The sequence below is a fragment of the Pezoporus occidentalis genome, unplaced genomic scaffold (genome assembly GCF_034315485.1).
Source record: "Pezoporus occidentalis ecotype Australia unplaced genomic scaffold, CSIRO_AGI_Poc_V1 ctg162, whole genome shotgun sequence".
Lineage (NCBI taxonomy): Eukaryota > Metazoa > Chordata > Aves > Psittaciformes > Psittacidae > Pezoporus > Pezoporus occidentalis.
Window position 1 is genome coordinate 1,456,352 of NW_026913447.1, and position 23,858 is coordinate 1,480,209.

Sequence of the window (23,858 nt, forward strand, 5' to 3'; positions counted from 1 at the left end):
TTTACCTATGGAAGCCACATCCACGTACTGAGGATCTGAGCTGTTACTTCCAATCTCATTTGTTGCCGTTACAGTGATATTATATGTTGTCCAGGCATTAGTGTGGTTTTTATCAAAGTAGCAGGAATTGGGACCTGATCTTTTGTAGTCTGGACATTCATAGATGTTTTCTTCACTGAAATAAAATCATTTAAAAAGTTAGAAGTTTAGGAAATTAAGCAAAGCAGATAATATTCTTGTAATGGCCTATGTTCAGCAAAGAAATTTGAAATGTTTAAACTTGAATATGATCCCACCTCTGGGAAACATTTTGGCAAGTGTCAAATGCTATTACCATAATGTTTCATTGCTATTTTTACTGCAGTTGTTCAGTATGAGGAATATGTCAACAAAAGAATGGAGAGAGAAATTTCCAGAGACAGCACAAGGCAATTTAAAAAAATGTTTAAAAGCAAGTTTAAAAGCAAGTTAAAAGGCAAATTAAACACATTCATTTTGACTAAAGAAGAAAAGCTGCTAAATATCGTCACGTATTTCCCCTGGAAAGTAACCTTAATGGGATCTATGGCAGACAAGTGTTTTATTAGTTTGGTTTTCTGCAAGATGTTAATTTATCTGCTTTTTAACATGATCATTATCACAACTGTCTCAGTAAAAAATATCTAATTAATTCATGACCTCTTACATATTACTTTTGTATGGGTCTTTGGCTTTTTTAGGAGAGGGATTGTTTTGTGCTCAGTTAAAGCTGAATGGGTGATGTACTCAGAGCCTATCCCACGTGGGAAGAACTGCGTGAAACCACAGCACCAGCTGAGATGGTTCAAGGATGAACATTGTTATATGCCCAGTGGACCACTAATAACAAGCTCTCTTAGTTTCCAGGCAGTTTTGTCCCGGTTCACAAAGAGAAGATGGGAATAAGGGGACTGTACCTGAGAGGCAATGAGCTAAGAAAGGCAACTGTGGCCCACACATGGTGTGCTTGGCAGTGCCTGGTATTCGCCTAGTGTTTGGCGGATTTAATGAAATGGATAAGCATTCCTGTCTATCTCTAAGCACGACTGTTCTGCGCTGTGATAAGCATGACTTAAAATGTTCATTAAAATTTCTGTTTTGATCAAGATTGAAACATCTGGACTTTCATAAAATTATTGTTGAGTATGGTAACTTCATTAAAAGCTGCGTCTTTCCTGATCAATACCAAATGATTTGGAATTTACCAAATTCCAAATGATTTGGAATTCATTTAGTTGAAGCAGGGAAGTCTGAGGCTTTACCTTATCTATTCTGAACCTCATGGGATTTATTCAAAGATATTAAATCTCTGAGCCTCCCTGCTTACTGGGCCCTATTCAGAGACCTCTTGTTTTCAGGAAGAAAGGGCAATTATACAAGGAAGCACAGGTTAAGCAGAGCTGCTAAACATATACACATTTTATTCTTAAACAGATGAATGTATCACAGACTTAACCAGAACATTAACTTCTGGGATGCAATAGCCACATCTGATTTTACTCCCTTTTTGGGAACCACTAGATTGGCTACAAATCCAGAAAGGGAAGCAAAGATGCTATGTATCTCCAGATGGGGGTTTGCTGTGCACAGCATTGGACAAGCTCTTTAGCAGGACCCTGAAGGCACCACCAGCTCTCACACACTGCCTGGGTCCCAGGTCCCCATGTCAGCCTGCTGCAGTAGGGCTGGTCTCCAGCTCCCCACAGCTTTGTACTTCTCAACTTTCCCCTCAAGCCAGCCCCACCCCATGGGCTGACATCCTGGAGCAGCCTGGTCTCAGCCTGCTCTATTGCCAGGGAGGTGTGTGATGCTGAAGGCTGGGCTGCCCTGCAGCCTGCCCTGTTCCCAGGGATGGAGGTATTGCCTTGCTGCCCCAGGGGAGCCCCCACGGCCCCACGGTGCCTTGATGGTCCTCTCCTCAGTGAAGCATGCCATTCTGCTAAAAGCTGTGTGCCTCCTGATTAAGATGGATAAATACACCTTTCCCAGCACATCTTTAGATCAGTGGGATTTTAGGCCAGATGAGTTTCAGTAGGGACAGGCTGAAGGTTTGGGACCGGTAGTGGTCATGTTTTCTTCCTACAAGGGAAAGCCATTCATCTCTTGCAGCCCTTGTTGGCTATCTGAGATTTAAGAGTGTTTCATAAAAACACCTTTATAAATTAATGCTATCATTCCCTTGTTCTGTCATAATCATCACTTGATCATTTACAGAAGACATATGCATTGTTACCTGTCCTTGCTGTAGAACAGGGTGTAATTGGTAGGAAGTCCTCCATCTGAGCCAGGCTTCCACCAACAAGAAAAGGTTTCCTTTTCTAGAGAATGACATCTTATTATCTTAGGTTTTCCAGGGTATGATTGACCTAGGGAAGTGCAGAAATCCAGCTAGTTAGAGTTGGCCAATGTTTTTGGTTGTTATGATTGAATGACATATTCAGCAAGGAATGCTTTTCTGAGGACAATAAAATGATCTGAAACTACAGACTGAATTTGTCAAGCAAATCTGCCTGGGAAAAGCCTCAGAATTTACTAAAATAGCTACTAAAATTATTTTACTTATCTTTTTCCAATGAAAATTTGAGTTTAACCTAAACTTAGAAAGTGTACAGTTACCTTCAAATTAAATTTAAAAGCTTGGAAGTAAATGTGTGACCTTTTTACCTCCCCCTAAAATATAGAAGAATTTTTGTCTTCAGGTAATCTTAAAACTAAATTTCAACTTCAACTTTGCAACAGAAACAAAGTTTCATTAATTGCAGATATTTGGGGCAAATTGTAGGCAAGACAAGTAATAAAAAGAAGGAATCAGTGGGCTGGATGCAGTATTTTGTGTATTGGTAAACTGAATGTATTCATTAATTATTTGAATATTCCCTGATAATCCCAAAACATTTATTTCCTGTTAAGACTACTTGTCATTAACTTCTACCAAAAACACAGGCCATAAATTTACATACATTCTGACTTGTAAAGCATGTGGCTTTTCAACCTAAGCTTAGCTTTACTTCATGAAAGTTCCATACCATTACTTCTAATACTGTTACTATTATATGATGCTAATTCCCAAGCATGGAGTGAGTGTAGGGATGGAGTGAGTGCATTTCACCATTGCCACCATATAATAATGAAATTAATAGCATGAAAAGAAGAGAGGACTCAAGTCATTTCCAAAATCTCTGTACAAAACTTTAGAAGAAAGTAATTTAGATACGTACAGGCTCCAGTGGTGGTCAGGACAGATCAGGTAAAGCCTCAGACTTTTCTAAAGAAACTGTTTTAAAGGAGAAAACAAGTGTTTCAGGAAGCGTTGTGCTTACCCATCAGACCCACTGCAGTCAGAGCAAGTAGCAGAATGATTTGAACTGATGATGTCAGTTTCTGCTTCATGATGCCTGCTTCTCCTCAGGAGGAAGTACCAGATCAAAGGCTCACTGCAAAATACGTCATCACGCAGTAGTCAATAACAATGCTTAATATGTAATATGTATCACTTCTCTTGATCAAAGTCCTTCTTGAATTGCAGCTAATTGATTCTTCTTTTGCTCAAAAAGGTGCAGCAACACCTATGGTTCCACTTCAGAAGCAGAAAAACTGGATCACAGAGCAGTGAGTAATTCTTCCTGAATGGTTAACAGTGCTAGATTACAATTCTGTAGCATTAACAAATCTTACATATATATTTGGCATCTTGAGATGCTGTGTGCTTCTCTTAAAGCTCTTCATCTAGGCCCATTAGTTTATCTGAGAAATCAGCCTCTTGTAAAAACCAGAGGCAGTGTGGCAGAACTTGGCTGAAATACAGCGAGGCGCAAGTGAGAAGCCACCTGCTGTGAAGACGCAGTCCCTGTGGTGGGCTGACACCACTAGATGTCCTCAGAATTCAGGTTACAGCTGAGTGTGGCCAGGAGTCGCTGTTGTTGCTAAATCTGATTAGCCTGTAGAAGAGACAGAATGACTTCAAGCAAACCTCCTGCTTGTCCCACCAGTACTCGTCCTGTTTGGAGATGGTGACTGGAGTGGGCTGTTACACTCTCGGTAGCCAACCTCACTCCTTAAAGAAGAACAATTTATCATCTGAATAGGAAACTCCTTACCTTGGCTTTCTATTCCTACCGAGCACATCTGACAGGTATTTGTACGCTTGAAACCCATTCACAGCGTGGGAACAAGCTGTCTCTTTGCTGAGGAAAAATGCTTTGTGGTTTATCAGATGACTCAATTTTCATTATGCAATTCATTTTCTGTATCAAGAAACTATAATCTGTCAGCATATAAATGTTTTTTATGCACGAAGGCAAACGGAAGTATCGGTTAATTTAACTGAGTCTAAAGCATGTTTACTGTGGACAGTCTGGAGAACAACAGTTGGCTACCTTTCCATATACCACTTCTGAATATGAAAGCACGTTTAACACATGCTTCCTAGCTACAGCCTGGAAAATCACATCTGGGTTAGTTTTAAGCTCACTTGCAGCAATCTGTGCATATACAGTCAGTGGAGAGCAAGTAACTTTAATATGAGTTCCAGTTTTGTGTAAGCACATTCAGATTTTATGACTATAAACAAATGGCAGGCACAAACAGTTGTGTTTAACTTCAGAAATGAGCTGAAAACTTGGTGTAAGGCAGAGTGCAGACTACTGAAAGCATACAAGAGCAAGGCACATTTTTTCTAAAGGGAAGGTGAAATACTGAATTATAAACAGTAACTATTTCATGTACTTACGAGACCACTTAAAATATTTTATTATCTCTAACAATAGTTGCAGCATTTGCAAAATGCAGCACTTTCAAAATAAGACTCATACTGTGCTTTAGAGAACTGGTACTATGATTTAGGTTTTTTTTTTACTTTAACAGATGTATCTCTTCTGTGTAAAGAGCTGACAGACAAGAAATGGATTACAGTGGGTAAAAGAATGAAATTTATTAATACAATGAAAGGGAAAGCATCATAAAGAAAGTATTCAAAGAAACTGGGATCATTTTGGAAGCTGAAAAACTAAAGAACCAAATTAGTAGAAATGGGATGAAGTTAATGCATGTAAACCTAGGTGTTTTTCATTGGGAACATTCTTTTTTAAAAAAATGAGATGATCATGAACTGCTTTTGCAAAGTGGTTGTGAAAAAGAACAGGACATATACAGGGAAGGATTATGGTTCTATTACTGCCACAGACTGAACTCTATGAACAGTTCCTGTCACCTCTATTTGGCAAAAAACCCCACCAGGTTAACCATTTAGAAAATATTTAGACCACAGCTAGGAAGATGAGCAGAGGACACAGGGGGTCATCTCATGATGGCAGTTTAAAGAGTTGGCTTTCTCCTCCACGCAAGGATGGTTGTCTTCTGTAAACGTAGCAGGAGATTAGCATCAAAAGAGGGAAAATAACAATGGGTAAACTCTAGCAAATGTTGGAGCAGGACTAGATGGCCATAATTAGCTCATAAAATTAGAGAAAAAATGTTACCATCACAGCAGCAGGTTTCTGGAATAGTCTTCCAATCACGATAATCCCATTTAGTTTTCCCAGCTAGTCTGATCTATTATGAAATATATATGACATGGTTGGATGTGACAGCTGAGAACTGGACTTTGTGATCTAATATATGCTTTCTAGGCCTGTGTTTCAAGTTTAATACTTTGAACTATTAACAGTTAGAAAACTGCAGAAGCATGAGATGGCTGGACATCCTATTTTACATTCAGGATTTAGTGCTTTCAAATTATTTTCTACTAAAAAATTATTAGAACCTCTGTTTATTTGAAGATTAAGCTTAAAAGAATCCTAGAAAAGCTTCATTCTGATACTTGTTTTGCTTTCTGAAGGAATGTGAGCAGCAGCAGAGCAGTGGCCAGAAGGCTCCAGGAATATTAACCATATTCGATTTGTTCCAGTGCCTATGTTTCCATGGTTGCCTTGTATTTGGTATTTGTGGTTGAAATGTTGTTTAGTAGAACAAATAATATCCACTTTGTTGTAACTGCATCAAAAGTGCATCTCCCCTGTTTATGACTCGATGTTTTCATAAAGGGGTAATTAGCATTAATGAAGATGCTGTGAGGGAATGCCTCATTTTTAGGACTCAATGTATTCTTTTATAAGAGGCACAGTGGACAATGATTTGCCAGAATGCCATGCAAAACCAAAGGTTGAGTAACTGATAATTAAAAGATCACAAGCCTCCTTTTTGAGAGCTTTTATTTAATTCCAACAAAGTTATTGCATTCTGACATACTTGAACTTCTCCTTTTTAAGACAGCTGTTAAATAGTATTCAACAGCTGCACATTGCACCCCAGAAAACAGTGTGCCTTGATGGAAATTGGAATGATTACTGAGGTTTTAGCATGTACAACAGTGCGCTTTAAAGATGCCTGTAAAATAACCCTACTCTATAACTAATAATATTATGAAATTGTAGGTTTGAAAACAGTGCTTGCAATGCTGCTGAATGAAGCTGAAAGTTAAACACCAATACTGAAATCAGGTGCAGAGGACTAGGGTTGGAAGAAAAAATATCCTTGTCTTAATTGAGTTCTAGTTCGTACATTCTTTTCTCTTTCTTGGCTATGCTGATGGATAAATATCCTGAGATTGACAGAGAAGCCTTTATTCATTTCTGCAAAGATGGAAAAAATTTCTATCTGAAATGTTTTCAGGCTTGCAAGAAGGGGAATAACTGTATAGAACCCACTGGCAATGACATTACGTCCATCACAAGCTTTGCTTGTGCTGCTAGAGAAATCTATAGCCGAAAGTACTTTACCAGACAAGATTCACACCCCTACTAGTTATGATGATAAACAGTGTTCATCTTTCAGGCCTGGGGGAAGGCAGTTTAAGGAGTCTTAAAACACAGCAGTTCATTACTATTTGAAAGGCTGAACTACAGCTGTATGAAACCAACTGCAAATAAAGAACTAAATAATGCAAGAATGTGACAGGCTATTAGACCATACAGAATCCTACTAGCCATATATTCAATTATACTGGAGACATTGTATGAGTCTGTCTTCCCACATTAAGTTCTCAAATGCCAATACTGATGTATGTCCATAGCCAAGGCTTGGGCATCGTTACCACTATAGATGTGTTTCTGAGTGACAGTGATTGTTTGCATCATACTGCAAATTAAAAGCTGTGGATGGGCAGTGCATCCAGAGATCAGCTCTCTGAATGAGCCCTAATTGGAGGTCTCCAAATTCTGAATCCCTCAGGCACCCACTACAGCCTTCAGGGAGATATATAGGTTCCTCAGAAGATAGGGAGTTCAGACATATCTCTGATATGAATTTCCTTCGGCTGATTCCAGGTAGCTGCTTTCAGCACATTGCTTTTGTGAGTGCTTTGTGAGGATGCTTAGTTCCTGCTGTTGGCCGTGTAAGGAAAACTAGTCATCCAGTTAACTTCTCTCCTGGGACTTAACTTCGTATTTCTTTTGTTGTATAAACTGGAAGCACCTACAAGTTCTTTCAGGTGAAAAAGCTTTTCACCTGAAAAGTCTATATAAGGGTTTCTAATGTATTTTTCCTAAATTTCTCTCTCAAACAGAATTCCTCCTAACGATCCTTTGTAATCTTTCCTTTGATTAGCAGTTACATGTGATGATGAATGGAACAACTTCTCTCTCGCATGGACATGTGCTCCACAGTCTGAAACACTTAAGTAATTTCTGAAAAAGAAAAATCATGAAACTGCAGATTCTTGAAAATAGTTTAGACACTTATTTCTCCATCAAAGTATTTATGTAATCACTTAACTCCCAGTGATTTACAGAACTGAGCCTGAAACTCTTCTTATAACTCTTAACATCTGAAAGAAAAGCCAAGGAAAAAAGAAAGCACCATTCTCCCTACTTTACAGATGGGGAACCAAGACACAGAACACTCAAGTACTTTGCTCAGACTAATACCAGAAATGTAACAGAAGATACAAACTGATCCTTTCCTACTATTTTTTTTTTTTCTTTTCTGAATACCATCTCTACTGCCTTGTTTTCCCAGTAAGACTTGGTTTAGCTAACAACAGTGTTACCCTACCAGTCTCACGGCTCCTGAATATTCTGTTTTCTTCCCTGAAGGTCTGTATGTTTAGCCATAATTTTAGGATTCTTATTTTTTACAGCAGTCTTTCACAGATAAGAAAATCATAAGCTGTAAAGAATAAAATTTTAGTATTTGAATTTACATTACAATTTACAATACAACTCAAAAATTGCACTTGAAATATGATGGAAGTTCATTTCTACCAACTACCAAGCCCAACTCTATTATCTTGCTATAGTAATTTTAAATATTATTTATGTATAGCATGGTCATGTAATATCAGTTTCCTACCTGAAGGATTCATGTGTGTGAGGAAGATTTTTGTTCCTCTATTTTCATGAATGTCAGATCACTTGATAACCTGCAAAGAAAAAATATTCCAGGATTAGTATATTATTGGAAGTATCACTACTTTATTCCTAAAATGTGAAGAGAAAAAAAAAAAATCTCTTTTTGCATTAGCTGATTCAGATACTGACACTGTAAGCCAGTACATTTAAACATTGAGAGCAACAGCGAGCAACTGTACAATCTCTTTCCTTTATCTGTTTGAATAAAAGCACAAAATTTTTTAGCAATTTAAGATGCAGTTTAGATGTAACCAGTAGATTGTGCTAGGCTATGTGATCGAAGGCTAATAACCATCTACATAAAGACTGGGACAGCATCAGATAAAACTTGATGGGATCTAGGGAGGAACCCTGGTGGCTTAATTGGTGAGAATGGGGCACAGGGAATTGGCTACCCCTAAAACTATGCAAGTGCAGTCAGATCATTGTCCTTTGTGTGGAACATACCAGGAGGAGCCAACTGAACAAATCTGTTTCCTGCCTCACAGACTGAAGGGGGTATAACACTTGTTAAGGATGCGGGTGGGAAAGAATCTGGGGAGGAAAGGAAGGGATCAAAGTGGACTGGGGAGAAGCAAGCATGGGAAAATAAGGCAAAAAGGGGAATAAACGGGTCATTTAAGTGTGAACTGGTGGTTTCTCTGACTGAGATGTGCACCTGACCACTGTAGTCTACCCTTTATTTTCATTAAGTCCTCTTTCTAACTATCTCTTGTCTGGGTGTCCTCCATTCTGAGTGGGTACATTTGAATGTGAGTGAACTTTCAGACGGATTAGCCAGTGAGGAGTGGGATTGCAAACCTCACATGCAACTGCCCCTCGACTGAGGAGACTAGAGGATTTGAGGCCAGCTACTGGGTTGACTGAGCATCTAACACTAGCCACTAGAGCCACCCATTTGCTTTTTTTGCAAATACAGACATATATGTGAAAATGTATACGTTGTTGATGTGTGTGGTCCCTGTGTGTGTTTATTGTCCGTGTGCCCACGCATTGGGACCAGCTTGCTCAGCTTTGCTACTGTCAGTACTTGAAGGTATGATGTACAGCAGCCTCACATCTATGGGGCTGTCTGATTCAGCTGCCTCTAACAGACTGAAATTAAATGTTTTACCCCCCAGAAGCCACTATGCTTAACTAACTATTCTCTGACATCCCATCCAAATACATTATGCTGTGGAGAAATAATTTAGATGCGCTTCAATGGGCAACTTACCTGCAAGAGCAAGAAAAACTATTTATATGTGAAAATACTAGCTTCCTCATACTATTTCATACAAAGTCTTCTCTCTTTAAACAATTTAAAACAAAGTCGAATATTTTTATAACTGACATTAAGAAGGATCTGTATCACCTGGAGAGCAGGTGGGAAGCTGTGTTACTCAGTTACCAGGGTATACTTTTGTTTCATTCCATTTATGTAAAGCCTAATGAGAACAATAAAAATACCATGAAATTATTTGGCAGCTAAACATTATGCCATTACAGGGAAACAGATTTAACTGGGGGTGATAAACGATTTCTTTTTTATGTGTGTATATATGATATCATACATATGAATATAGCAGAAATAATGTTTGCAATGCACATATTCAACCACGACATAAGGTGAGATGTACTTTAAAAGACAGGGCTAAGCGCTCCCTGTTTTAGAAAGGGCAGAAATCTGGTTGCCAGTGTGCATGCTGGTAACACAGTTGGATTCAGAATTGGCTAAATAGAAGAATTCTCCCAAATACAAGCTGCCTTAGATCTGGATCTCTTCACAGAGACATGTAAAACGTCACACAATTTGCTGTATTTAAAAGGAAGCCTGTTTCTAAGGGAAAGTGGATGGTTATGATAACTAAATAAACTTTTCTCTACTTTTCTGATTTCTACAACCAGGTACTACATCAGAACATACACTTCTGAAATTTTGAAATTTTCCAGTAGGACATTTTCTGAAATTTAGCAAATAACTGCAGTTTTGCGGTAACTTTTTTTTTTCCCATTGAAAAAGTTTCATTCTCATGTTGCAATGAAAAATTTCTGATAATCTTTCTTTAATTATACATAGAATTTCAATGAACAATGCAATAGCATGAAATGTTAATTTGTCATTTTGGGGCAAAGATGCTGGTGGACAGGTGAGGAAGTTTATTTCTTATTAAGGAGAGACTAAAATGATTAAAACTTTACAGGAAGCAAAAGAGCAGAACTTTGAAAGCATTAAAGGGAACACAGTAAGAGAGAAAAGTGTGAAAGGTTTATAGAGTGACTGAGGAAAAGAGACAATAAGGAAGGATGCAAAACGGGAAAAAAAACAAATAATCTGTTGGCACTGGGCAGTAAAGGGTTGGATAAAGTTGTAATTTTGAATGTATTCCAATTTCCCCTTTGTGTTTCAAAGCTCCACCCCCAAACAGCCTTTTCTTGGGGAACACAGGCAGTGAGTTGGGTGGAGGAGAAGAATGTTCTGTATCGAAGGGCCTAAAAGCATCAGTAGGGTAGTGCTGAAGATAGCTGTGACCTTAGCCTTAGCACAGTTTCTTTATTTCCTCTCACTGAGATAGTCCATTTTGCCTGAGTCTGTGTCTGGAGTCTCTCCTCAGAGCTTTACAACTCTAGTAAGACTGTAACCTGGCTGCAGGGGAATAAATGTTCTTGTTCAATCACAGTTATGCTCAGTAATTAACATTATCAGTGGGAGCAAAGAAAACTATTGGACAAATAATTGTTTCCCATTTCAGTGCTCTCTTTTTCAGGAGGTCCTCAGTATGAAGCTGTGAAAGTAGCTGTTTCTTTGTCTTATTCTGAGTACATATTGTACATTTTACAGTTGAATTGCTTAAGTAAAAGAACACAATTACCAAAAATTACTACTCCAATCAAACCAATAGAAACAATCAATGTCCTATTATATGTGAAGATTTCTCAAACATATTCCCCAAACTTCAAACTTGTTGATAAAATAAAGCTTTGTGGTTGCATGCTAAAGGCTACTACTAGTGCCATATACAGATCAAGAGGCACACTTGTTGGCTAAAGGAATGAAACAAGTGTTTTCATTGTAATCTAAAACTAAAGGGAAGAATCTTTTCTTACAATTATTTAAGAGAAATTGCTCTTAATAATAAAACAATTGCTCTTAACAATAAAACAATATTTAACCTTCAGCCTTCACTTTCCTGAGCTTAAAATAATTACTCTTTTCACACTTCTAACCTGAAGTATTATACACTCCCTCTAATGCAGAAATACGTGGATGTGCAGAGAAGTATACTGGTGGCATTTTATAGATCTCTGGTGACTCATTCCTGTGCTTGACACATTTTTTAAGCAGATTATTTTCTTCAGGTGTTTATCTCAGTGTCATTAATTTCCTATGTCAGTAAAAACCACACAGCTTCCTTACAGAGAGTGTCTCATTACAGAAAGCAAAAATATCAAATTATTCTGAATTTTCTATATGCCAAACCAGTACCAGTATCACTATTGCTGTATCACAACCCTGTTAAGTTCCACATAGATTCTCATCTTCCAGAAAAAATGGCTTTATTATTGCAGTTTTGCAGTGAAAGAATACTGAAGGTCCTAAAACCTTCAATATGCATTCTGAAGGAATTACGCTGTGATGAGGATTACAGATTTCCTTCCTAACTTCTTCATGATGAATACATGAACTGAATGAACTATAGCACTAACCTGATCTACCCCCCATCTTCAATCCAGGCTGCTGTTTCTTGGAGATTCTCAGTTATGCTGGATTGTGGTTTGGATTTTTCATTTGTTTTACAGTATAAGGAAATGAATCTGACATTGCAGACTGTGAGATTTTTATGTACTTGTTTACAGAATAAAGACTTACACAGCAATCTCTGGAGGTAAAGGTAAGTTTATCAATGTATTCTTTCATTAACCCATTCATTTATTAACTCACTTGCTCTGTTCCTTAGAAACTGCAAGGACCGTACTCTGTCTCTTAGTGATGAATGCATTTCTAACAGGTAGTTTTTGCATCTCTGTCAGAGTAAATAAAATGCATCAAGAAACTACTTGAAGAAATTCATTTTGCAAAGAGAGAGAAATCATTTTGCAGCAATACCCTGTGGAGAATGACTTGAGGGTGTTGGTCAATGAGCAACTTAACATCAGCAGCTGGCTTCAGTGTGTGCTCGTAGCTCAGAAACCAACCGTATCCTGGGCTGCATCAAAAGGAGCATGACCAGCAGGTCAAAGGAGGTGATCCTGCCCCTCTACTCTGCTCTTGTGAGACCTCACTTGAAGTATTGTGTGCAGTTCTGGTGTCCTCAACATAAAAAGGACATGGAACTGTTGGAACAAGTCCAGAGGAGGCCACGAGGATGATCAGGGGACTGGAGCACCTCCCGTATGAAGACAGGCTGAGAAAGTTGGGGCTGTTCAGCCTGGAGAAGAGAAGGCTGCGTGGAGACCTCATAGCAGCCTTCCAGTATCTGAAGGGGGCCTATAGGGATGCTGGGGAGGGACTCTTCATTAGGGACTGTAGTGACAGGACAAGCGGTAATGGGTTAAAACTTAAACAGGGGAAGTTTAGATTGGATATAAGGAGGAAGTTCTTTACTGTGAGGGTGGTGAGGCACTGGAATGGGTTGCCCAGGGAAGCTGTGAATGCTCCATCCTTGGCAGTGTTCAAGACCAGGTTGGACAGAGCCTTTGGTGGCATGGTTTAGTGTGAGGTGTCCCTGCCCATGGCAGTGGGTTGGAACTTGATGATCGTAAGGTCCTTTCCAACCCTGACTATTCTATGATTCTAGGATTCTATAAAGGCAAGCAAATGGCCCAATGAATAAAGATTAGCTAAACATGGGATATTAGGTTTTGGATTATGGATAGTATTTATTTTTAACAAACTGAGGACATAAGAATGCCTCTCCCCTATTTCTGCCACCAAATATGTCTGATTAGATTTCATATGAATGTTTTCAGTTTGCCCTACTACTCCATGTAGTTTATTTAACCACTTCTTGATTAAATAATAAATAAATAATTATGAAAGAGAATTTGGAGAAAGATTTCAAGGAACAAAAGTTACATTTTATACTAGTGCAAAATATATTTTATTGCTTTTCTACAGTTATTTGGTGAAAAAAGACTCAGAATGAAATCAAGACCTTTTGGTTATACCATTTATTAATGCATCTGGCTACATCTGCTTTTCAGTGAATGTTTTTGATTTGCTTTTGTTGTGTTGCTTCAGTGGTTGTGCAATTTTTCCTTCTTTGCACTTAGTCTCAAATTGTATCTATGGTGTGTATGAGAATGATAAAGTTTTATAAGCCTTATTGTACTGGGTAATGACATCACCTTGGAAAGTAGAATCAAGACTGGAGTCCTCTGCCTTTGAAAGATTATAAAACCTCCAGCCAGTTTAGGAGCCAAAGGGGAAGGGATGATGAATGGGGATTGAAGTTGTCAATTTTGAACTGCTTGCAAGCAAAACCACCTGATTTTCACCTAAGAGAAAACTCTGACCAAAATTCAAAAGTTCCAATAATGATGACTTTTTATGCCCAAGCACCTGAAATGTCAGATCAGCATGTTTTAATAGGACAAAGGCTAGCTCACAAAAATGCCAAAAAAAAAAAACACACACAAAAAAAAAAGGTAATAAATCTGATATATCAATGGCATTTCTTTTAGAAGTATTTTAAATTTTCAGGGAATCAAAGAAAAGGCATACGCATCAGGAACCCTCATGCTTGCCCTCTATATAGAGGACTTCATAGTAAATTAAGGTAAACTAGTAAATTTTACTAACAGCTGAAATAATTTTAAGTATCATAATTTACATTGCTAGAAATCAATTATCAGCCTCCATAATTAACATCAACCCATTTTGTTTTATATTTCATTACAATGAACTTTAATTAGTATTTTTTCGTAGGCACCCAGTTACCTGATCATATTTCAAATGGTAAAAACATTATTTTTGCATTTAATCCAAAATATTTCATCCACAATCCCTGAAATAAAAACCTTATGCTGACATTTATGAAATGGCAGGAGGAAAAAATGCTCTAACTGGGTTTTACTTTAGGTGGTAATAACACAGGCTTTTAAATCCTTGCTTACATAAAACCTGACCTTTTCATTTGATATAAAAGTCATTTTTATTGAAACTTGGATCCACACTTCAGTCATTATTGCTACCTGCATCTTTACAAGTTGCCTTTTCAGTAATGCCTTTTATGGTCATACGCCTTCATCTTCTTGGCTGTATGCCCTAGGTAGCAGCATATTTTATATAGTTTAAATGAAAAAATCATTGAAGAGTAATGCAACCATATTTTAGATTTCTCTTTTAATCTTTCACTTGCTTCACTGACAGACTGTTGAATATGTAATCTGACACTCTTTAATAGATACTGGCACCAGACTTTCAAATCCAGTTCAGATTGTTTGTTTAACTGGGCATGGTAGGAATCCTGAGCCAGAACAGTCAGATCTCTGCCTCCCTTAACGTCTTCTAATTCATGCACCTGTCAGAATGCATGAGATGGTTACGCCTCTAACAGGGCTGCCAATATTACAGCCCTGGGTGGCTAACACCAATATAGAACAAAGCATCTGTGAAGAAGCTCAAGCACACAGAACCTATTAGGGCTCTAAGAATCACGCACAAAAGTGGGTAAAAGAGGCATTTTCCTTCCTCCTCCCTGCATCTTTGTCCCAGGTGCAGGTCAGAGAGTGTAGGCGCTTGGCTTGCAAAGGTTCTATCTGAATGAAGAACAGGTTTTGAGCATTGCTTTGTGGTAGCTTTTCAAGACATCAGAAATAGCAATAGGATCTTAAGAGGGCAAATCAGTTGCAGACAATACAGATGGGTAATAGAGGCATTATGAAGTCTTTAGATGGAAACATACATTTTAGAAATGAGTAGACCAAGTGAATCACAGAAGTCTATCGGGTTATAAGTACCATTTTTCTGCCCTTTTTTCCTGCTTAGATTTCTTCAAGCTTAATTCTATCGCACTTTCAGAGCCCTAGGTACATTTAAACATTTGCTTACTTTTGTCTTACTTTTCATTTACATCGCTACTTTCTATGAAATATGCTGACTGGTACAAAAACTAACTAGCTGTTCAATAACCCAGATAATTCTTCTTCATAGCTAAATGGTGCTGAATAACGTGTGCTAAGGATAACCTAAGACCATCTCTGCAATGTTGCTAAACTGGTTTAGATGCCTTCTGCCAATGAAGCATCATGCCAACACAAACTTCACTTCTTCATTCTGAACTATAAGCGTGAGCTACTCAGCACAGGCATCCGTATCACACAGATTAGGAGTCACAGGTGTACTGATCTGAATAGACAACCACTACCTACAGATATGTTACTGCCCTTTGTCAGAAGTCGGAGATGCAGTTAGAAAGGTGTGTTAGCTTACATGGACAAGAGATAGGCAATGACCCAGCTTTTGGAAGGATGAATAAACACAGTAACATTTAGCCAGTTCTCACAGGCTGTTTTGTCTCTGATACAAAAAACAAAGAGGGCATTTTTTTAATAACGATTTCTGGTACATTTCTCCTCCAGTGGTACAAAAGAGCAGTGCTTCTGCAGGTTGTTGATGGGCATTCCATTTCAAAATCTACTCCACTCCTTCAGTTTCCAGCTCTGATTTAATTGCTTAGCTATTAACTGCTTGAACAAAATTAATGCTTTCAAAGATGAAACTGGTACTTGAAAATACTAGTGTATGTGCAGAAGCGTATGAAAAGAGACAGTCATAGGCTCTTTTTTATAATTCAAACCCTCTGATCTGAGCAAGAGTGCTTAGTTTTTATACCTTCCTATTCCTAGAAGAGTTTCACAATTACATGTCTACAACAGAATATACAAATAGAACATCTCCAAATCAGAAGTGCACAATTATAACCATGTTGCTATACAAAGTATGGCCATACATTCTTAGCTTATTTATTTATTAAGAATACTCCTTTGTAAAAGGAATGCGATTCCTTCTACAGGATCATGTTCTGATTGTACATCTCTGAGACTAGACATATGCGAATATTGTCTTTGGGCATAATATTAAAGCTCTATTGTATTTCAATGATCTATTCATGGGACAACTGTGAATAGCAGATGCAAGAAGAAAGCACTCTTAACATCCTCTATGTGGCAAAGGCAAGAATCTTCTGCTGAGGAGAAGGCTATAAAGACCATAAAGACCATCAGTGTTACAGGAATCATTTGTTATCCTATTTTTCCATGTGATGGATTTTGATATCATTAATACTACATTTTCTTCACATGCTCCATGTCTGATAATTTCACCTGTTGAAGCTCATTCACTCTTAGAGGATTTCACAGGCCAGACAGATCTATTTTTTTGTGTTATTACCAAGCAGAATTTCTTGAAATTATATGTTTGTACTTCACAAGGCTCAGCAATCAAGCACATGGACTTAGTCCTTTACTATGCTGTCTGTATGAACCTCTTTACTTCGAGAGTCCTACTGATTCAAACTTACTTTTTGAGATTTCTGCTTTCTGTGTGATGAGTGTAATGGGAATTACACACTGCTATATTTCTTTAACCCTCAGTTTCACAGCATCTAAGAATTCTTTTAATATAGTACCTGCAAAATATTTCTACATATAAAATATAGAATATGAAGTGAGGTTTTAAAAGTAGCACACAAAATGGATGTGAATTATTGAAAAAAAATATGGAGTTATTCCTGATTTGACATAATCTACCTCAAGAAGCAAGCATTTTCCTGCAGGAATCTGAAGGCTTAGTAGCAGCTTCTCAAGGTCAGTTTTGCTATGGAATTAAGTTCACTAGTATACACTCTGAAATAATTTGATTTCACTGAATTCATGCATTTTTGCCACTCAGTGGATTAAATACTTGTATAAAATCAATCGATTACTAGAAACTAAAAAGGACAAGAAAGAGTTCATGCTTTTGCTATCGTGCCAGTGCAAATACTCTAGATTATGGGCTAAAAGCATCAACTGGATAGGAAATCAATCAGCAGGAAGCACTGCTAGCATCAATATCTTTATCTTAAAAAGCACTTCAGAAATACAGGGGGCAACTGTTAAAATCAGAGGCATTTCTGCAGGCTGTCTGCAAGTGAAACTGGTAGGAATAACCGTTAGTTCAAAGGCTTTAAAACTAGACTTCCAGTTTAAAGACTTGTTGCTGCTGTTTCTAAGACATGATGTTATTTTTACATTCCTCAGTGAAAGCATAGGTTCTGGAGGACAAATCTTTGGATAAAAGGAGGGAAAAAAATTCAAGGGCAGAGAATCATAGAGGATATTAAGCCTTCCAGGTACCAGAGGTGGGAAGACAGAAATGAGTATCAGAGAGCAGGTGTACTGCTGAAGAAGAAAAAGAATTAGAACTCAGCTCCAGAGTTCTGCTTCCATCCCCGCCAATAACTTAGTCTCTGACATGCTGGACATCTCTTGCCCACCTGCAAAATGGACAGTTTTGAGTATCTCCAAGGATAGCAATTCCACAACCCCTCTGGGCAACCCTTTCCACTGTTTGAATGCCCTCAAAGAAACAAGTTTTTTATTATGTTTAAATGGATTTTCTTATACTTCAGTTTGTGCTCATTGCTTCTTGCCCTTTCTCTGGATGCCTCTGAGAAAAGCCCACCTCTATCTTCTTTACTTTCTCCATCAGGTATTTACACCCATTGATGATGTTCCCCTGAGCCTTCTCTTTTCCTGGCTGAATAGCCTGAGCTCTTTCAGCTTCTTCTCATAGGAGAGGTGCTCCAGTCTCTTATTTATCTTAGTGGTCCTTTGCTGGACCTCAGTATGTCAGTTGTCTTTTTTCTACTAGGAAGCCCTGAACTGGACACAGCACTGCAGGTGCTTTAAACTTAAGACTGGCAAGACCTTCAGGATAACACTCAAAAACCAAAGCTAAAATATGTAACTAATTCCATTCATTGAGAAAGGGGGAGATTATGAGGCCAGCTCTTAGGACTTTGCATTAGAGCCCCACTATGCTCACTTTCCACTAGTGAATATGCATAAGATCTGGCGCTGGGGTTCAGGAAATCCTGGTTCTACTCTTGAATCTCTTTTTATTTACTTTTACACAATATTTTTCCATTAGTCAAAATCTGATTCCTTTTTTAGAGGAACTGTGTTCATAACAAAAGCAGCAGCCAATGACTGAATTCCTTTGCAAACCACTTTATTTTTTACTTTACAGCCAAGCCATTAAAAAAAGTCATATAAATTCTCAACCTGGGTACAAACTGTTGTTCTTCACAAAGTTCATTTGTTTGCATTTGGCTAACTGCATGGAAAATAAAAGCTTTGTCATTTATTGATATTTTTTTCTCTCCCTCCATCAGCATGCAGGTTGGTAACCCCTAACAAGCATTATATGCCTGGCATTTCTATTTCAGTGACATTTTCAGTGATTGCACTGAAATTACATCCCAGAGCATTTTAATGATTATCACTTTACAAAAAGCTTGGAGTGACAGCACACTTCTCATTGCTGAGGAACATGAGTCTTTGTTCTTTTTGACATCTACAAAACATGCAGGTCTGTGTTTTTCCTGCAGCTTTACTTACACAAGTATGTTTGACATTAAACCCCAGCAAAGCCTCCTACTGACATGACGAAAAATGTTGTAGGTCATGAATCTGGCTGGAGTACCTGACTCTGGTGGGTTGACCCTGGCTGGATGCCAGATGTCCACCAGAGCTGCTCTATCACTCCCCTCCTCAACAGAGCATATGATAAAAGTATGATTTGTATGATAAGAGACTGGTGGGTTGAGATAAGAGCAAGGACAGATCACTCATCAGTTACTGGGCCAAATCAGCCCAGCTTGGGGAAAGTTAATTTATTTTTTTTTTACCAATCAAATTAGAGTGGGGTAACGAGAAATGAAAACTAAATTTTAAAGCACATTCCCCCCACCCCTTCCAACTTCCCAGGCTTAACTTCACTCCCAGATTCTATACCTCCTTCCACTGAGCAGTGCAGGGGAACAGGGAATGACAGTTGTAGTCAGCTCATCACACATTGTCTCTGTTGCTCTTTTCTTCTCAGGAGAGGACTCCTCACACTCTTCCCCTGCTCTGGTGTGTGGATCTCCAAGGGCTTCAGGTGGATCTCTGCTCCACCATGGACCTCCATCGGCTGCGGAGCACAGCCTGCCTCACCATGGTCTGCACCATGGGCTGTAGGGGAATCTCCGCTCTGGCTCCTCAAGCACCTCCTGCCCTCCTTCTGCACTGACCCTGGTGTCTGCAGGGATGTTTCTATCGCATATTCCCCCTCCTTTCTTCAGCTGCTGTTGTGCCAGTTTCTCCCCCTGCCCTGCTTCTTAAATACATTCTCCCAAAGGTGCTACCACCATCGTTGATGGGCTCCCTTGGCCAGTGGCAGGTCCATCTTGGAGACAGTTGCCCTTGGCTCTACTAGATATGGGGGAAGCTTCTAGCCTCTTCTCACAGAAGCCACCCCTGCAGCTCCCCTGCTACTAAAAACTTGCCACACAAATTAATACAATGACTAAGGACACCGTGAACTGAGAAGATGGGCTCTGTGCCAGCTATAACTATGGCAGCACAGAGGAAGAGAATACTCATTTCAGATTTCTTAATGATTTATGTATCATCCTTTTCCTCAAGCCAGCAGACGAGGTTTGAATGACAGAAAGCTGGTATGAAACAAAATTATTTTCAAATAGTTCCGTTATACACAGTGGTATTCACCTATGATGATGGTGCTAGGGTGTGATGTGTGGCTTAAAGACTTTGCTTATCCCTTATACCCTAACTCGCACCAAACATTTCTTGGCCACTGCTAACACGTTGTGCCCTTGAATATAGTAAGTCTGTAATTTTGTTAGAACAAAAGCTCTTTCAGGTTCAGGTTTGCAATACTGAGTCAACACGAGTTAAGCTCTACAACGTAGCAATAGCACATGATTAAAGCTGAGACCAGCCTGCATAAAAAAAAGGTTTTCCCATGAGCAGTGGAACTAATGGGCTTTTGTCAAGTGGAACTCAATGTTAACTAACCTCTGCACAATTTTCCTTCCACATGAGGACCCACCAATTAGGGTCATTTGACAATTTCCAGAAAAATTGTATGTTTGTATCGGGAATCTTTGGGAATTTCACCCTCTGTTAAATATGATTTATTCTGAGTGGCAGGATAACACAATATTGTAAGGGATGGGGCCTGTGTATTCCTTAGGAAACCAAGAGTAGTTTCACATTTCAAAATATCCAATGATTATTTTGTGAGTTTAGAATGGTTTTCTATTTTTCTGGTAAGTCTGTAACAGTGTTTTGTTTCGCTTTGAGCATGTGGTTCTCCATTATGGATTTTCACCTGGGCCAATAGGACATGGGCGTCTTAAAAACCTGTGTATTACAAATTATTGCTTCACTTACTTAGATAAAAGTAGACTTGTGTGATCATTTGCCTAGAAACCAGGAGGCATAGGTTAAATCATCATCTCATCAGAGGGAAATTCAATCCCAAATCTCTTCTTATGGCATAGAGTAATCTGGGCTAGAGTTGTTGTCTACCCCTTTTGTTTTCACTCTGGCTATGAATTAAAGAATACAGGGAGAGAAAAAAGATAACCAGAACAGAATGTGACTATAGTTTAGTGTTCAGGATACTTGGATGCGAAAGAATGAGGTTTGCTTGCTCTTTGCCCAAATTTTCTGTTCATTGTACAGTGGCTTCTCATTGTTAAATACATGAAGAGATCTGCTGGGCAGAAAACACAGTATTTTAGAACAGCAACACAAAGAAACATTCAAGACAGCCTGGATAGGAATTCAGATATGAAATGTGATTTGCTGCCTAACTTGCAGTCTTCTATAGTAGTCGAGGAAAAATGTGAGAAACAAAGGATTTGGATGACTGAACAGGAACTGTCTTGAGCCCTGTCCAGCTTGCACTGCTGGTGACAAATTCATGGAGAAATGTCAGAGAGACAGGTCACTATTTTTGTTTGGACAAAAGGAAAAGAAAAGGTCTGGATTCATGGGTAATCACGACAGAGAAGATAGATAGAGTTGGCTATTCAGATGAGATGCAGAATATAAGATGTGGAGGGAGAATGAAAGAAGTTCAAGAGTAAACCCCTGCTGAGAAAGGAGGCATGCTGCAGTAGTCAGGAGAACTACGGAAACCAGAGATAAAAGTAAAACTTCTGTTTCCTGTTGTGTGTGTGTCTGTACACGTGTGCATGCCGAAGGGAGGGGAGACTGAGGAAGAAGACAGCTGTAGGGGAAAAGGGACAAAGAAACTCTTTCAATTTTTCTTAAGAAATCAATTATTCAGCAATTTAATCGATATTTCTTAAGCTGCCTATTACATACTGCAAGTTTGTATAGGAGAGATTGTGGAGTCCCCATCCTTGGAGACTGAAATCAGCCAATCATTTGTTTTTGAATTAGACATGCAGGAGCATGTATTTGTTTAACTTTCCATACAAAAGAAATGTTCTAAAAATGGTCTTGAAGAACAAATCAATGGTATTTGCCTGACACAAGTAAGAAAGCCAGAAAAGCTAGCTGACCTTAACTCTAGACATACAACAGCTGCTTAAGTTAGGAAAGTGGAAAACCAAATATAACATGTTTGTTCAGAACTCCATGAAATTCTATGAACATTTGGAGCTACCTAGTATGTAGTAAACAAACCCACAATATTTATGGTCATGAAGCACTATATCCATGTAACTCCTGTATGTGTTAAATTACACTGAACTAGATATTGCAGTTTTTACTGCTAAGACTAAAAAGACCAGTGGAGTACTTGGCTACTGAAGTTTTACTTCTCAGTGGGAACACTGCTAGTAAAGAATTCAAAAAGCAGAGGTAACTGGGACATGCACACGGGAATGCTGCGCACAAAGACAATGTGTCTGTATGTAAGTGGATTGTAAGAAATGCTCTGAAAATGGAAAACAGAAGTGTAGAAAGACCCAGCAGGGTCACCCAAATGTCATGGGTACTATCAAGGTTAAGCAGAACAGCACGGAACCACAGAATCAAGGAATAATTCAGCTTGGGAGGTTGGTGGATCTCTAATTCACCCTCTGCTGAAAGCAGTCACCTGTGGGACAAGACTGGGTTGCTCTATTTACCCATTCAGAGCTTGAAAATCTCCAAGGATGATACTGCACAAACTCTCTGGGGCAACACATTCCTCTGCTTGACTCTCCTTAGGCTGAACTACCCCGTATTTAGTTAGAACTTCTCTTGTTTCAATACATGCCTGTTGTCTTTTTTAATCCCACCACACACCACAGCAAGAGCCTGTTCTCATCTTCTCGGTAACTTCCCTGCAGGTACTGGAAGGCTGCCATCAGGAAAATGCAGGCCCATACTTTCCTTTCTGTTTATAGCTCTGCTGTCCTCTTGGCACTCTCTGGTTGTGATCCAAAACTTTCACTTTCTTGGAGCACTTATCTGAATTTTAGGCTGACCTTTTGATGCAGTAACTACACATTCATTCTGTGATGTCTCTGGCCCTTTCTCGCTCTTTAAAAGCCAATAAAAACAGTGTAAAAAAAATGCAAAGTACCAACAATCAACGAAAAATTAAAATGTACTTGACCTACATAAAAAAGTATGTCAGCAGCAACTTAATATGAACTTGTATTTTTCTATGAAAGGAAACAAAATTTGAATAGATCATGAAAGTCAGCTCTGGCGAGTACTGCTGTTTCGTCATAGCAGTCTCAACTTGAAACAATGATTCTGATTAATTTTTTTTTTAAGGAGTTGCATAGAAGAAATCTCATCAGCTCCCACAGAACTGTCACTGCGACACTGAACAGATCTAAGTATATTAAAAATAGATATGTGTACGACAATTACCAAGTTGTGTTTTGACACTTGACTATCAGGCTTGTTACACTGTGCATTTTGATCATCCCTCTCTTTGCATCCTGTCTGTGTGGACACAGTTAGAAATGTACTTTACTGTACATAAACTAGATGGTCTCAGTATGGAGGTAGGGTAAACAGAGCCAGGAGATCAACAAAGACTGTGAACCAGCCTGTGGGCTCTCATACTTTCAGGAGAAATGGTTAATAACCAAACAGTCTGGAAATTAGGGAATAATTTATCAGCCTTCCCCAGCCAGTTTGAGGTGAACACTTCAAAACTTACACAAGTGTGCACAAAAAAAAAAAGCCAGCTCGCTGTTAAAACAAAACCTATTCAAACTTTGTGGGCAAAAGAAATGGCTCAAGAACATTTCATACTTCTGAAGAAAGTACTTCTTGAAGCTGGCAAGATTAGAAAGATAGCTGCCTATTGTTTCAGTTGAAAAAGATTAGTATTGGTGGGAATTCATTTTTTTGTTGTCATTTTCATAAAAGCTGCATGTTCCCAGGTCTAGCCCATTCCTTTTAATGCCACTGACTCCTTCTCTG

General features: G+C 38.7%; 1 protein-coding gene across 5 annotated transcripts in view; it reads right to left on the bottom strand.

Annotated features, from left to right (window-relative positions):
* Positions 1–23,858, bottom strand: part of PRLR (prolactin receptor) — a 147,087-nt gene that overhangs the window by 12,166 nt on the left and 111,063 nt on the right. For all 5 annotated transcript variants that reach the window (XM_062612906.1, XM_062612905.1, XM_062612904.1 and 2 more), the window contains 4 exons: positions 8,365–8,434; positions 3,339–3,452; positions 2,252–2,384; positions 6–175 (listed from right to left, as the gene is read on the bottom strand). In XM_062612906.1, coding sequence (XP_062468890.1) covers positions 6–175; positions 2,252–2,384; positions 3,339–3,408 — 373 coding nt within the window. In that variant the 5' untranslated portion in view covers positions 3,409–3,452; positions 8,365–8,434. The remainder of the gene's footprint in view (positions 1–5; positions 176–2,251; positions 2,385–3,338; positions 3,453–8,364; positions 8,435–23,858) is intronic.